Source organism: Pan paniscus, chromosome 10 (genome assembly GCF_029289425.2).
Source record: "Pan paniscus chromosome 10, NHGRI_mPanPan1-v2.0_pri, whole genome shotgun sequence".
Taxonomy (NCBI): Eukaryota; Metazoa; Chordata; class Mammalia; order Primates; family Hominidae; genus Pan; species Pan paniscus.
The window spans coordinates 118516443-118530847 of NC_073259.2; the positions used below are offsets into that span (position 1 = coordinate 118516443).

Below are 14405 nucleotides of genomic sequence, written 5' to 3' on the forward strand. Positions count from 1 at the left end.
TCTCAAAACATAGTTATTTTTACTTTTTAAGTTATATAAATAATATACATTTTCAATATAGGAAAATGGGAAGATACAGATAAGCAGTGGTCTTATATATATCCTTGCAGCTTTTTCCCTTCGGACATACATATTTTGTTACAGTAATTCCTGCATCTCAAAAATAATACAAAAAGTGAAAATAAGTTTAGACCAGCCTTAACCTTAGCTCAGGTGCTAATTTATATATAAATCTATGTGCATTCATTTCAATTTTGACTTACAAAATCTAAAGTGATGCTGTTATAATACTAAAAGATTCCACTTTAAACAGCAGCAGTTTCAGAATAATTAAAAATTTGATTCAGGCATGCGGCTGATAAAGAACGAAGTTTTACTTTTTTTCATTAAAATAAGTAGCTTTCTACTATTGCATCCTTTGAAGAGAAGAATGTTCTGCTGGTTTGGCCACAAGCTCTTTAGATGGTTACTTTTAGTAAACTCTTCATTCATCCTGGCATTCTTGAAAATATTCGTCAAACATAGAGGAAGACTCATCTTCACGTTCCTGACACAATGGAAACACAAAATAGAAAATATATTCATTTCCCCTCAGTCAGAACTAGTATGTGTTTATATATTTTTCAGGTAATACCCTATGTGGAACTAATTACCCAGCACCAGCTCCAGGTGCTGCTTATAGGTAACTGTTAATAGTAAGAAAAGGCATGATTGACAGATTTTTTTCCAGATATGTAGTAAATTAATGTGCTTCTATCCCAGAAGCATTTCTTATTTGAATTTACATTCAAGACGATTCTTGGCTAATTTCCTGTGATAGTGCTTTACTTCGCTGGTAGTCTAGTGGTCAGGAAAATAAAAAATAAAAAAATAAAAAAATGCTTAGCTGATACTATCATTAGTCTTCTCAATGACATACGTGAGGGCAGCCCAATTTCACCTCCTCTTTACACATACACCCAAGCTCTAAGTACACACAGGCTTCATCATACTGCTTCAACAAAAGTAGAGTAAAAGTGATACTGCTTGTGGAGTACAGTGTTAATTTCAGAGATCACCCAGAAAAGCCCAGTTAACTGCCATCAATAAGACAAAAAACTAATTTAAGGAGTCGCCTGGATTATGCAAGAGTCCAGTGAGTGCTGGCAAATATTTTTATCAAAAGCTAACAAACACCCCAAACAAGAAATTACCTTTGGTTCTTTAAATTCTAGGTCTTCTCCATATTGAATGGCAAAATCAATATGCTGCAATACAATGTTCATGCTTTCTTCATCTGACTGATCGTAAGGTAAAAATCGAACCATGCTGTAGTCATCAATCTACAAGTTGTGGATTTCAAGAAAAGTTCATTCTGAAGTTGTGCAAAATACATAATTTTCAACTTATATTTGAGTTTTATAACCATTTGTACTTCTGAATAAAAACACTGATGTGTTTACAGGAAGAGGAGGAGAAGGGATAGCTAGACACAGAGAGTAAATCATTGATTTTTCTGACTTCTGATCTGCTAGAACACTTGTTAGCTTATTACTTTAACTAGACACTGTTTCACGGCTATTTATCTGAATTCAACAACCACTGGAAATTTCACAGGAGAACAAACAGTCCTGAACTCTCCAAATGGCTTGAAATAATAAGATGTTAGTTAATTTATTGGCCACTACCAATAACTACTTCTAAATTAAACTGCTGACTGACCAGCCCATAGCCCTTTTCCCTCCTCCACTTTGCAGAAAATAGGGTTGAACTGTGCTTTTTATATGGCAAATGACTGGACACAGGCAAACACTTGACCAGGTGTTTAGGAAAAAAACCCAAAAAACTTCATCTTTTTTTTTTCTTTTTTTTTTTTTTCGGGGAGACAGAGTTTCGCTCTTGTTGCTCAACCTCCACCTCCAGGTTCAAGCGATTCTCCTGCCTCAGCCTCCTGAGTAGCTGGGATTACAGGCGTGCCCTACCATGCCCAGCTAATTTTGTATTTTTAGTACAGACGGGGTTTCACCATGTTGGTCAGCCTGGTCTTGAACTCCTGACCTCAAGTGACCCACCTGCCTTGGCCTCCCAAAGTGCTGGGATTATAGGCGTGAGCCACTGCGCACCTGGCCCCCTTTTTGTTTTTGTTTTTTTTGAGATAGGGTCTCTCTGCTGCCTAGGCTAGAGCACAGTGACATGATCTGATCATGGCTCACTACAGCCTTGACCTCCCAGGCTCAAGGGATCCTCCCACCTCAGCCTCCACAGTAGCTGAGACTACAGGCGTGCAGCACCATGCCTGGCTTTTTTTTTTTTTTGAGACAGAGTCTTGCTGTTGTTGGACCGGGCTGGAGTGCAATGACAAGATCTCGGCTCACTGCAACCTCTGCCTCCTGGGTTCCAGCAACTCTCCTGCCTCAGCCTCCCAAATAGCTGGGATTATAGGCATGCACCACCACGCCTGGCTAATTTTTGTATTTTTTAGTAGAGATGGGGTTTCACCATCTTGGCCAGGCTGGTCTCAAACTCCTGACCTCAGGTGATCCACCCACCTCGGCCTCCCAAAGAGCTGGGATTACAGGCGTAAGTCACCGTGCCTGGCCTAATTTTTTTTTGTTTTTGAGACAAAGTCTTACTCTGTCGCCCAGGCTGGACTCCAGTGGCATGATCTCAACTCACTGCAACCTCCGCCTCCCGAGTTCAAGTGATTCTCCTGTCTCAGGCTCCCGAGTACTAGGATTACAGGTGCACACCACCATGCCCAGCTAATTTTTTTTTGTATTTTTAGTAGAGACAGGGTTTCACCATGTTGGCCAGGCTTGGTCTTGAACTCCTGACCTCAAATGATCAGCCTGCCTTGGCCTCCTAAAGTGCTAGGATTACAGGTGTGAGCCACTGCGCCTGGCCTAATTTAAAAAATTTTTTTAGAGATAGGGTGTCACTATGTTGCCCAGGCTGGTCTTGAACTCCTGGACTCAATCTTGCTGCCTTGGCCTGCCAAAGTGCTAGGGTTACAGGCATTAGCCACTGCACCTGGCCAAAAAATCCAAACTTTAAAAGCTTACCAGTCCACATATAGCTTTAGTCAGTTTCTTGAATTTTTTGCTTCTTAAGTCACTTGTAGAATCTTCTAATAAAGAATACATGTCTGGATCTAAAAATCTTTAAAAGACAGAAAGACTGATGAATTCAGGAGACTAGGTTTATAAACCAGCCAAACTTCCCATCTAAATAAAACAGAAGGTTCATCTCTGCAACTGAGATCTGATAATAATGGAAGAACAGTGAACTCACTTCTCAATTTCCTTTTTTGCTTTTTTATTCAGCAGATCCATTTTTGTCATGATGTTGACTTGCGGAATTTCTAGAGAGATCATGGCACTCAGGGCTGCCAAGATGCCAGAAATAAACTGAAGGAGGAAACAGAAAAGGGAAGATGAACTGACTGTTGCCAACAAAATTACCTGGTCTGCATAAAGAGTCTTCTATTCCTCACTGGAACAGAACTGGCCTAAATAAAAGAAATGCAAGCTGGACGTGGTGGCTCATGCCTGTAATCCCAACACTTGGGGAGGCTGAGGCGGGCAGATCACCTCAGGTCAGGAGTTCAAGACCAGCCTGGCCAACGTGGTGAAACCTTGTCTCTACTAAAAATACAAAATTAGCCAGGCATGGTGGCATGTGCCTGTAATCCCAGCTACTCAAGAGTCTGAGGCAGGAGAATCACTTGAACCCAGGAGGCGGAGGTTCCCGTGAGCCAAGATTGCACCACCACATTCCAGCCTGGGCAACAACGGCAAAACTCGGTCTCAAAAAAAAAAAAAAAAAACAGAAATGCCAGTTCAGAACATGTGGAAAAGGCAAAATTATTTATATTTTATTAAAAGTAATGCTAGCCATATAGAAAAAAATGTTCCCAAATCATTGGGAATCAAATGCTTGATTCTTGGTTCCCAAAGGTGAGGGAAGATATAGATAACATACAGTGATCACAAATTTCAATTTAGTCAGCATTTTAATTTCCTTTCCCATCTAATATTCCTTAAGAGCTATTAATAAAAAATTTGATCTTGGTAGTTCATAAACTGGACAAGAGGTCCTCAGAAAATTAAAAATAGACTATTTTATAAAATAGCCATCTGCTTCAGTTTTTTCTCCCCCGCTACTTCCTCTTTTTTTTTTTTTGAGACAGAGTCTCACTCTGTCACTCAGGCTGGTGTGCAATGGTGCGATCTTGGTGATCTCGGCTCACTGCAACCTCTGCTTCCTGTACTCAAGCGATCCTCCCACTTCAGCTTCCCAAGTAGCTGGGACTACAGGCACGTGCCACAACGTCTAGCTAATTTTTATATTTTTTGTAGAGACAGGGTCTCACTCTGTTGCCCAAGCAGGTCCGAAACTCCTGGGCTCAAGCAATCCTCCTGCCTTGGCCTCCCAAAGTGCTAAGATTATAGCTGTGAACCACTTCACCCAGCAACCTCAGTTTTTTTCTTGGTAAGCAGTTCCTCCTAAATCTCTATGATATAATAATTTACTATTTTTGATTAACAACATGTTATAATTTAATAACAAAAGGGATAAAGTAACTCTGGAATCATTTGTGAAATGTTCAGAATCACACAATAATTAAAGGAACTGTCATCTGCTTGAACTCATAGTTTAAAAATCTTTAAGAGACTTTGGGAGGCCAAGGCAGGTGGATCACTTGATGTTTGAGGTCAGGAGTTCGAGACCAGCCTGGCCAACATGGTAAAACCCCGTCTCTACTAAAAATACAAAAATTAGCCAGGCATGATGGCACACACCTGTAATTCCAGCTACTCAGGAGGCTGAGGCCCAAGAATCACTTGAACTGGGAGGCGGAGGTTGCAGTGAGCTGAGATCACGCCACTGCGCTCCAGCCTAGGCAACAGAGTAAGACTCTGTCACACACACACAAAAAAATCTGTAAGAGATTTAGCTTCAGACCTTGAATGACTCCACCATGAACTGAGAATCAACAAGAAAAACTCCACAGACTCGGAACTCCCACTGCTCGAGCTGCTGGACCAGCTGTTTCATCACAGGCAGGTGAGTGTACAACTCAATCTGACCTACATGAAGAGTATTGCAAGAATTTTAGAAATAGCAAGTATGTTAAATCATCAAGTTAGAGGAAACAAATTTTCCCCATAAGATGGATAAAAATAAAAGCCAACACATTTTTAAGGGGCCCACAGCCTCTCAAAGCAATCATAAAACCTAAGGTACTGCCACCATAGGAATCCCTAACTATTAAGTTTTATGTAGAAAATGAGGTTCTCTGGTTGGGCAGGGTGGCTCATGCCTGTAATCCCAGCACTTTGGGAGGCTGTGGCAGGTGGATCACTTGAGGCCAGGAGTTCAAGACCAGCCTGACCAACATAGTGAAACCCCATCTCTACTAAAAATACAAAAAAATTAGCCAGGCGTGGTGGTGCGCGCCTGTGGGATGCTGAGGCACAAGAATTGCTGAAACCCGGGAGGAGGAGGCTGCAGTGAGCCAAGATCACGCCACTGCACTCCAGCCTGGACAACAGAGTAAGACTCTGTCTTTAAAAATAAAAAGAAAGAAAGAAAGAAAATGAGGTTCTTCACACTTTAGTTTTCTGCCAATCAATGTGAGTGTTATTGGCCAGATGCCATGGTTCACACACCTGTAATCCCAGCACTTTGGGAGGCTAAGGTGGGAGGATAGCTTGAGCCCAGGACTTTGAGAGCAGCCTGAGCAATATAGTGAGATCCTATCTCTACAAAAATAAATAAATAAGTGCTACAAAGATATCTATAGTTTGGGAATATTCATCAAGCTGTATACTTATGACATATATACTTTTCTGTGGGTATATGTATGGTCAATTAAAAGCAAGGGGAAAAAAGTGAGGGCCATAAATGGTCAAAGCCAGGTTAGGCTCAATTGAAAATTCACAATTTGGGCTGGAGGCGGTGGCTCACACCAGTAATCCCAGCATTTGGGAGGCCGAGGCAGGTGAATCACCTAAGGTCCAGAGTTTGAGACCAGCCTGGCCAACACAGTGAAACCCTGTCTCTACTAAAAATATAAAAATAGCCGGGTGTGGTGGTGGGTGCCTGTAATCCCAGCTACTTGGGAGACTGAGACAGGAGAATCACTTGAACCCAGGAAGTGGAGGCTGGAGTGAGCCAAGATGGCGCCATCGTACTCCAGCCTGGGTGACAGGAATGAAACTCAGTCTCAAAAAAAAAAAAAAAAAAAAAAAAAAAAGAAAATTCACGATTTGGCTTCAGAAGCCTTGATGTGCTATTATCTGTCTCCTACCAGTCACACCTCATGACAATTGCCTCTTTGTTTATTATGCTCCAGCCACACTGGCCTTTTCAGTGCCTTAAAACAGCTTTGTTCCTTCCTCCTGGGAGGTGTTCAGCAGGCTGTGCCCTCTGCCTTCCTCACCCTCAGCCTCCAGCCCAGCTGAAAGGCCGCCTCAGATGCCTCTCTAACCGCCATTATCTGTGTGATGATCTGTGCTACTCCTGTGGAATACTCAATGACAACTGAATATTAAATAATCATTTGGATGCTTTTTGTTTGTACTGTCTCGAGTTCTGCCAAATGTGAGCTCCATGAGGCCAGAGACCATGGCCATCTGTGCTCTATGGTATTCCCAGTGTACAAAGCAAGCACTTAATAGATATACTTTTTTTTGTTTTTTTTTTGTTTTTGAGACAGAGTCTCATTCTGTTGCCCAGGCTGGAGTGTAGTGGTGCAATCTTGGCTCACTGCAAGCTCCACCTCCCAGGTTCACGCCATTCTCTTGCCTCAGCCTCCCAAGCAGCTGGGACTACAGGTGCCCGCCACCACGCCCAGCTAATTTTTTGTATTTTTAGTAGAGACAGGGTTTCACCATGTTAGCCAGGACGGTCTCGATCTCCTGACCTCGTGATCCACCTGCCTCGGCCTCCCAAAGTGATGGGATTACAGGCGTGAGCCACTGCGCCCGGCCTCAACAGATATACTTAGTAAGTGACAGCCATTGAATAAGCTTGGTACTTTACTGCAGTATAGTTTAGAGCTACAAATACTCACTCTCCTTTCTCCTACTAAGGATGGAACTATCAAGACTTTAAGGAAGACAATGCATTCAAATTGTTGATTCACCTGGACAATCAAAAAGGATATAGTCATCCTCTACATGGCCAAGACAGTTCTCCAGCCAGTCAAAATTATTGGCAAAGTACTCCATGCAAAATACCAATCCTCCGTTGGGACCGAATCGCAGAGAATCATCCTCCATTACATCATCCACCTCGATCAGTTCCCGGATGTCTGAAAAGGACAGATAGGGCCCAGAATATATGTGTCCCTTCAAAAATTGTTATCCTTACTAGAAATAGAACATAAAAGTTAATAATTACATAAAAAACCCATATGCAGGAAATTATTTATGTACATGGCTTTTCCCTGTAGCAGTGTCCATCAATAGAGAACTGAGCAAATAAATTATTGTACAGCCCAACAATGGAATACTACACAGCCACAAATGGGGAAAATCTCTTTAAGTATTAATAATAATACAATCTCCTAGGCATATTGTTCAGTGAAAAATGCAAGGTGCAGAACTGTGTAAGAATGCTATCATTGGTGTTAATAAAAGACAAAAATTCACTACATAGACATAATACATATACATCTTGAATTTTATGTGCACAGGCTATGAAAGAACACACCAGAAACTGGTAACACTGGCTGCTGCCAGGGAGGGGAGCTGATTGCTGGGATGCAGAGCTGAGAGGAAGATGTTTTCCTGTATACTTACTCTTTAGTACTTTTACATTATGAACCATGTGAATATGTATTACCTATTCCAAAAAAGTACAAAACCAAAAAAAGAAAACAGATTACCATTTCTTAACACAATGACACTAAGGAAACTATTTCACCTCCTTGAGCCTCACTTTCCTTATCCTGGGTTAGAAGGATGAGAACTATGAGATAATATATCATAATCACCATCAGGGGCTGGGCGCGGTGACTCGTGCCTGTAATCCCAGCACTTTGGATGAGGCAGGCGGATCACTTGAGGTCAGGAGTTCAAGACTAGCCTGGCCAACATGCTGAAACCTGTCTCTACTAAAAATATAGAAATTAGGCTGGGCATGGTGGCTCATGCCTGTAATCCCAGCACTTTGGGAGGCCGAGGTGGGGGGATCATGAGATCAGGAGTTCGAGACCAGCCTGGCCAACATGGTGAAGCCCCATCTCTACTAAAAATACAAAAATTAGCAGGCATGGTGGCGCACGCCTGTAGTTCTAGCCACTCCAGAGGCTGAGGCAGGAGAATCACTTGAACCCAGCAGGCAGAGGTTGCAGTGAGCCAAGATCACGCCACTGCTCTCAAGCCCAGGCGACAGAGCAAGACTCCATCTCACTTTCCAACTTGGACCCAGCAGAATGGCTCCTGCAAAGAAGGGTGGCGAGAAGAAAAAGGGCCATTCTGCCATCAACGAAGTGGTAACCCGAGAATACACCATGAACATTCACAAGCACATTTATGGAGTAGGCTTCAAGAAGCGTGCCCCTCGGGCACTCAAAGAGATTCAGAAATTTGCCATGAAGGAGATGGGAACTCCAGATGTGCGCATTGATACCAGGCTCAACAAAGCTGTCTGGGCCAAAGGAATAAGGAATGTCCCATACCGAATCCGTGTGCAGCTGTCCAGAAAACGTAATGAGGATGAAGATTCACCAAATAAGCCATATACTTTGGTTACCTATGTACCTGTCACCACTTTCAAAAATCTACAGACAGTCAATGTCGATGAGAACTAATCACTGATCGTCAAATACATCAAATAAAGTTATAAAATTGAAAAAAAAAAGACTCCATCTCAAACAAAAACAAACAAAAATAGAAAAATTAGTCAGGTGTGCTGGCATGTGCCTGTAATCCCAGCTGCTCGGGAGGCTGAGGCAGGAGAATCACTTGAACCCAGGAGGCAGAGGATGTAGTGAGATGACATGGTACCACTGCACTCCAGCCTGGGTGGCAGAGAGAGACTCTGTCTCAGGAAAAAAAAAAATCACCAACAGGAGAGGCTTAAAAAATTCTGGTATGGTTACCTTACTAATTTTGGGGAATCAGTATATAGAATCTTCTACCTTAGGTTTTTACTTACTTTTGTGCTGAAACCTACATTCTCCATTCACAAAGGACTGAGCTTCATTCACAGTCACATTTATACTGACAACACCTTCCTACCCCCTCCCTCAGCAATCAATAACAGATAACTGATCCAAATTGGGACAATCAATCTGGCTTTCTTTCTTTTTAGACAGGGTCTCACTCTGCTGCCCAGGCTGGAGTGCAGTGGCATAATCATGGCTCACTGCAACCTTGACCTCGTAGGCTCAAGTGATCCTCCCACCTCAGCCTCCTGAGTGGCTGGGAATAAAGGCGCCCGCCAGCATGCCAGGCTAATCTTTGTATTGACTTGTAGAGATGGGGTTTCACCATGCTTCCCAGGCTGGTCTTGAACTCCTGGGTTCAAGCCATCCATCTGCTTTGGCCTCCCAAAGTGCTGGGATTACAGATGTGAGTCATAGCGCCCATCCTAAGTCCTCTTTTTAACTAAGCTAGCTTAGAGTGGTTTCTGTTTGCTGCAGCCAAATGGTTCCAAAGTAATACAATGCCTTTTTTCTCAAAGAAAAGCATTTGACATCTCCTCCTCTCCCTTCAATCTGCCTCCCCGCAACCTGCTCACTCATTAACAGAAATCAGAAGTTTCCCTTTGCACTTAGTGAGTACAAAGAGAACGTCCCCAAACCTAAAACGACCTGTCTCCCTCCACAGGAAATTATATCATACACTGAACAAAGCTGTAAGAGTCACCCTTGATTCCTTACTTTGCTATGCCTTCTTGGTTCAATCCCCCACAAAATGCTGTTAATTCAACTTGCAAAAAATATATTGAATCTGTCTGCTTCCTTACATCTCCACCATGACCACCCTAGTCCTGGTGTACACCTGGCTAACTACAACAGCGGCAGTGCAGGTTGTACTTCTTTTTTTAATTTTAAAATGGAGTTTTGCTCTTGTTGCCCAGGCTGGAGTGCAATGGTGCGATCTCGGCTCACCAGAACCTCTGCCTCCCGGGTTCAAGCGATTCCCCTGTCTCAGCCTCCAGAGTAGCTGGGATTACAGGCATGTGTCACCACACCCAGCTAATTTTGTTTTTTTTTTTTTTTTTTTTGAGACGGAGTCTCGCTCTGTCGCCCAGGCTGGAGTTCAGTGGCGCGATCTCGGCTCACTGCAAGCTCCGCCTCCCGGGTTCACGCCATTCTCCTGCCTCAGCCTCCCCAGTAGCTGGGACCACAGGCGCCCGCCACCATGCCCGGCTAGTTTTTTGTATTTTTAGTAGAGACGGGGTTTCACCGTGTTAGCCAGGATGGTCTTGATCTCCTGACCTTGTGATCCGCCTGCCTCGGCCTCCCAAAGTGCTGGGATTACAGGCGTGAGCCACCATGCCCAGCCATGCAGGTTGTACTTCTACTCTCAACCCACTAGAGTCCATTTTTCATCTGAGCACCTGAGTTATTTTTTAAAACATAAATCAGGCCAAGTGCGGTGGCTCATGCCTATTATCCCAGCACTTTCGGAAGTCAAGCTGGGTGAGTCGCTTGAGCCCAGGAGTTTGAGACCAGCCTGGAAATCGAGACCAGCCTGGGCAATGAGACCAGCCTGGGCAACATGGAGAAACCCCGCCTCTACAAAAAATACAAAAATTACCCAGGCATGATAGTGTGTGCCTGTAGTCCCAGCTACTTGGGAGGTAGGAGGATTGCTTGAGTCCAGGAGGTTGAGACTGCAATGAGCTGTGATCAGGCTACTATACTATAGCCTGGGTGACAGAGTGAGACCTTGTCTCAAAAACAAAACAACAACAACAACAAAAACAAAAAAAGGCCGGATGCAGTGGCTCACGCCTCTAATCCCAGCACTTTGGGAGACTGAGGCCAGCAGATTGCTTGAGCTCAGGAGTTTGAGACCAGCCTGGGCAGCATGGTGAAACCCTGTCTCTACAAAAAAAAAAAAAAAAAAAGTATAAAAATTAGCCAGGCATGGTGGCATGCATCTGTAGTCCCAGCTACTTGGGAGGCTGAGATGGGAGGATGGCTTGAGCTCAGGAGGCAGAGGTTGTGTCACTGCACTCTAGCCTGGGCGACAGAGCTGGACCCTGTCTCAAAAAAAACAAAAAAACCCCAAAACGTGTATCAAATGTCAATCCTTTCCTCTTCTTAAAACCCTCTAGTGGCACCCCACTGACAACAGGATAAAATCCCATCTTCTCATGTCCTGTTAGCCCCTACCCACTTCTTTCTTTCAGTCATTACGCTTTAGCTCACTGACATCTTGGCTTTCCTGGAGAATACCATATCCTTTCTCACCTCCAGGCTATTTATTTATTTATTTTATTTTTCAGAGATGGATCTTGCAATGTTGCCCAGGCTGGACTTGAACTCCTGGGCTCAAGTGATCCTCCCACATCAGCCTCCCAAGTAGCTGGGACTACAGGCACATGTCCCTGCACCCAGCTTGGCATATTTATTGATCTAAATGTTCTCTCATTTTGGAAGGACTTTCCTCAGCCTGAGGAGCATATTACCATCCTTCAGGTCTAGGCTCAAAGATCCCCTCCTCAGAGTCACCATTCTCCCTGACAATCCTAGCTAAAGCAACCTCTCCCAATGAGTACTTCTCATGAGCCTGTCTGCAGTCATCACATTCTGTAACATGTTCATCATGTTGTTTATTGCCTATTTCCTAAAGGGTTGGTGTGGGCAGGGATAATGTCTGTATTATTCTCTGCTATAACTCCGGTGTCTGGCGTAAAACAGGTGTTCAACAGACACTTGAATGAACAAATTAAAAGAATTTAAAAAAACAAACCCAGGCTCCTGACTTATAGTGATCAGCAATATACCACATGATTCACTACAGCAGGACTAAGGACAAAAGGGACAGAATGAAAGGGTGCTGAGGGAAGTGTCCATTTACTTTTTTTTTTTTTTTTTTTTTGAGATGGAGTCTCGCTCTGTTGCCCAGGCTGGAGTGCAGTGGCGCAATCTCGGCTCACTGCAACCTCTGTCTCCTGGGTTCAAGCGATTCTCCTTTCTCAGCCTCCTGAGTAGCTGGGATTACAGTCACATGCCACCACGCCCAGCTAATTTTTTTGTGTTTTTAGTAGAGACAGGGTTTCACCATGTTGGTCAGGCTGGTCTCAAATTCCTGACCTCGTGATCCACCCGCCTCGGCCTCCCAAAGTGCTGGAATTACAGGCGTGAGCCTCCGCGCCCGGCCCCATTTACTTTTAAATCTTACATCAAAGACCAAGAAAGGATACTGTCACACATATCACCATGAACAGATGTGACCAAATGACAAGCTCATGCTATTTACCATAAAACCAGGGATCCAGACTATAATAAGTATCTGTGCTAAGCAGCTAGTACTCACTGCCTCCCCAGCCCTTACTGTTCCTGAAGGTGGGGGGAGCCTTTGCTCAGGACTTACCAGCCATCACGGAGTAGTTGAAGTGTTCTGCTGCTGGATCCAGGTTTACAACTTGGACAGACCGGTTGAGGGCTTCACAGTGCTGGACCATGGTGGCACAGTAGGTGCTCTGTAATGTCACAAGGCATGAGAGATTAAAGCAACAGGTAGTGTAGTGCTACCTTCCATACTCTGGAATACTATCCACTAAGGTCAAAACTATGCCTTCATCAACCAAGAGGCTGACTGACAACAAGGGAAAACGATACCTCACTGGGCTGCAGATTCAAACCTGACTTAGACTCATGGGTACCTCTGGGGAATTTACTTCTCCACTCTGCCCCTCAATTTTCTTGTTTCTAACTAGGATGTCCTCCATAATCACTAAGGCTCCTTACTGTTCTAAATGTGACAAGTGGTATTTAAAGGGAAGAGTTCTGGTTACATAGTGTAACACCTAACACAGTGTCTCTACCAGGACTTGTACAGTCCAAACAAAGCTTTAGGTAGGATGGTCAGGGATGATGTCTCTGAGTAGGGGAGATCTGAGTATATGAGAAGGAGTTTGCCAACCTAAGGGGAAGAGCATTCCAAGATGAAAGAACGCCAAGATCAATAAATAGTCTGGAGGTGGCTATCAGTTTGTAACTTTTGGTTTAGATAATTCTTTATCCATTATATAGTTGTTACCATACTATGTTAACATCTGGGGCTGGGTGCAGTGTCTCACATCTGTAATCCCAGTACTTTGGGAGGCTGAGGTCAACGGATCACCTGAGATCAGGAGTTGGAGACCAGCCTGGCCGACATGGTGAAACCTCGTCTCTACTAAAAATACAAAAATTAGCTGGGCGTGGTGGCGTATGCCTGTAATCTCAGATACTCAGGAGGCTGAGGCAGGAGAATCGCTTGAACCCGGGAGGCAGAGGTCGCAGTGAGCTGCGATCACACCACTGCACTCTAGCCTGGATGACAGAACAAGACTCCTGGCTCAGAAAAAAAAAAAAGTCTCTAGGCTACTTGTCTGTGTCATACTCTGTTTAAAGGCAGAGATGTGTCTTATTCAGTTTCCCAAGCACAGGGACTAGCACAATACCTAGTACATAATAAATACTTGATAATTGTTTCTAATTGACTTATTATGTTTAAAGATAAGCTCCACAAGGGCACGGATTTTGTGTGTGCGTGTTTTTTTCCCCACACAACCCCCAGGGCCCAAAACAGTGCTTGGGATAAAGAACGTACTCAAGGAATGTTTCTGATAGTAGGCATCAAAAGCTTATAAAGATACTTGTTTAACACAATCAGCCCAAAAATTAAAATAGACTATAGAAAAAACATCCATCATGCTGTCCTCTCAGTGCCTTTACACATACTGTTGTCTCTGTCTGGAATGCCCTCTCCATACATCACACACTGTATCTTTTTTTTTTTTTGCAAAGGGTCTCACTGTCACCCAGGCTGGAGTGCAGTGGCACCATCATAGCTCACTGCAGCTTTGACCCAGGCTCAAGCGATTCTCCAGCCTTAGCCCCCCGAGTAGGTGGGACTATAGGCTCTCGCCACCATGCCCAGCTAATTTTTGTATTTTTGGTAGAGACAGGGCTTCACCATGTTGCCCAGGCTGACCCTGAACTCCTGGGCTCAAGTGATCTGCTGGCCTCAGCCTCCCAAAGTGCGAGGATTACAGGCTTAAGCCACCACACCTGGCCACATCACACTGTATCTTAATTGACAGGTCATCTATTTGTCTTCCCCAAAAGACTACAGACTCTGGGTAAGTTAAAGGCCATAGGTATCTTAGTTACATGTACATGTTTTTACCCAGAATAAGTCAACAGCTTAGAACAATGTGTTTGTTAAAGACTGAGGCCACACAACACC

The 14405-nt window shown here is 43.9% G+C and overlaps 2 protein-coding genes across 3 annotated transcripts in view; one reads left to right on the forward strand and one right to left on the reverse strand.

Annotated features, from left to right (window-relative positions):
- GPN3 (GPN-loop GTPase 3) overlaps window positions 1–14405 on the reverse strand; it is a 16070-nt gene continuing 1665 nt past the window's right edge. Inside the window, exons 2-8 of one of the 2 annotated variants that reach the window (XM_034934466.3) lie at window positions 12543–12651; window positions 7130–7297; window positions 4945–5069; window positions 3271–3386; window positions 3042–3138; window positions 1194–1322; window positions 1–547 (exon numbers count right to left, since the gene is read on the reverse strand). In XM_034934466.3, the coding sequence (XP_034790357.2) occupies window positions 485–547; window positions 1194–1322; window positions 3042–3138; window positions 3271–3386; window positions 4945–5069; window positions 7130–7297; window positions 12543–12651 (807 nt within the window). In that variant the 3' untranslated portion in view covers window positions 1–484. The remainder of the gene's footprint in view (window positions 548–1193; window positions 1323–3041; window positions 3139–3270; window positions 3387–4944; window positions 5070–7129; window positions 7298–12542; window positions 12652–14405) is intronic. The other variant, XM_055096135.2, reaches the window with a different exon arrangement.
- Window positions 8351–8850, forward strand: LOC106635400 (large ribosomal subunit protein eL31-like). Its single transcript, XM_034934470.3, has one exon. It carries the CDS (start codon window positions 8423–8425, stop codon window positions 8798–8800), a length of 378 nt encoding a protein of 125 aa, XP_034790361.1. The 5' UTR covers window positions 8351–8422; the 3' UTR covers window positions 8801–8850.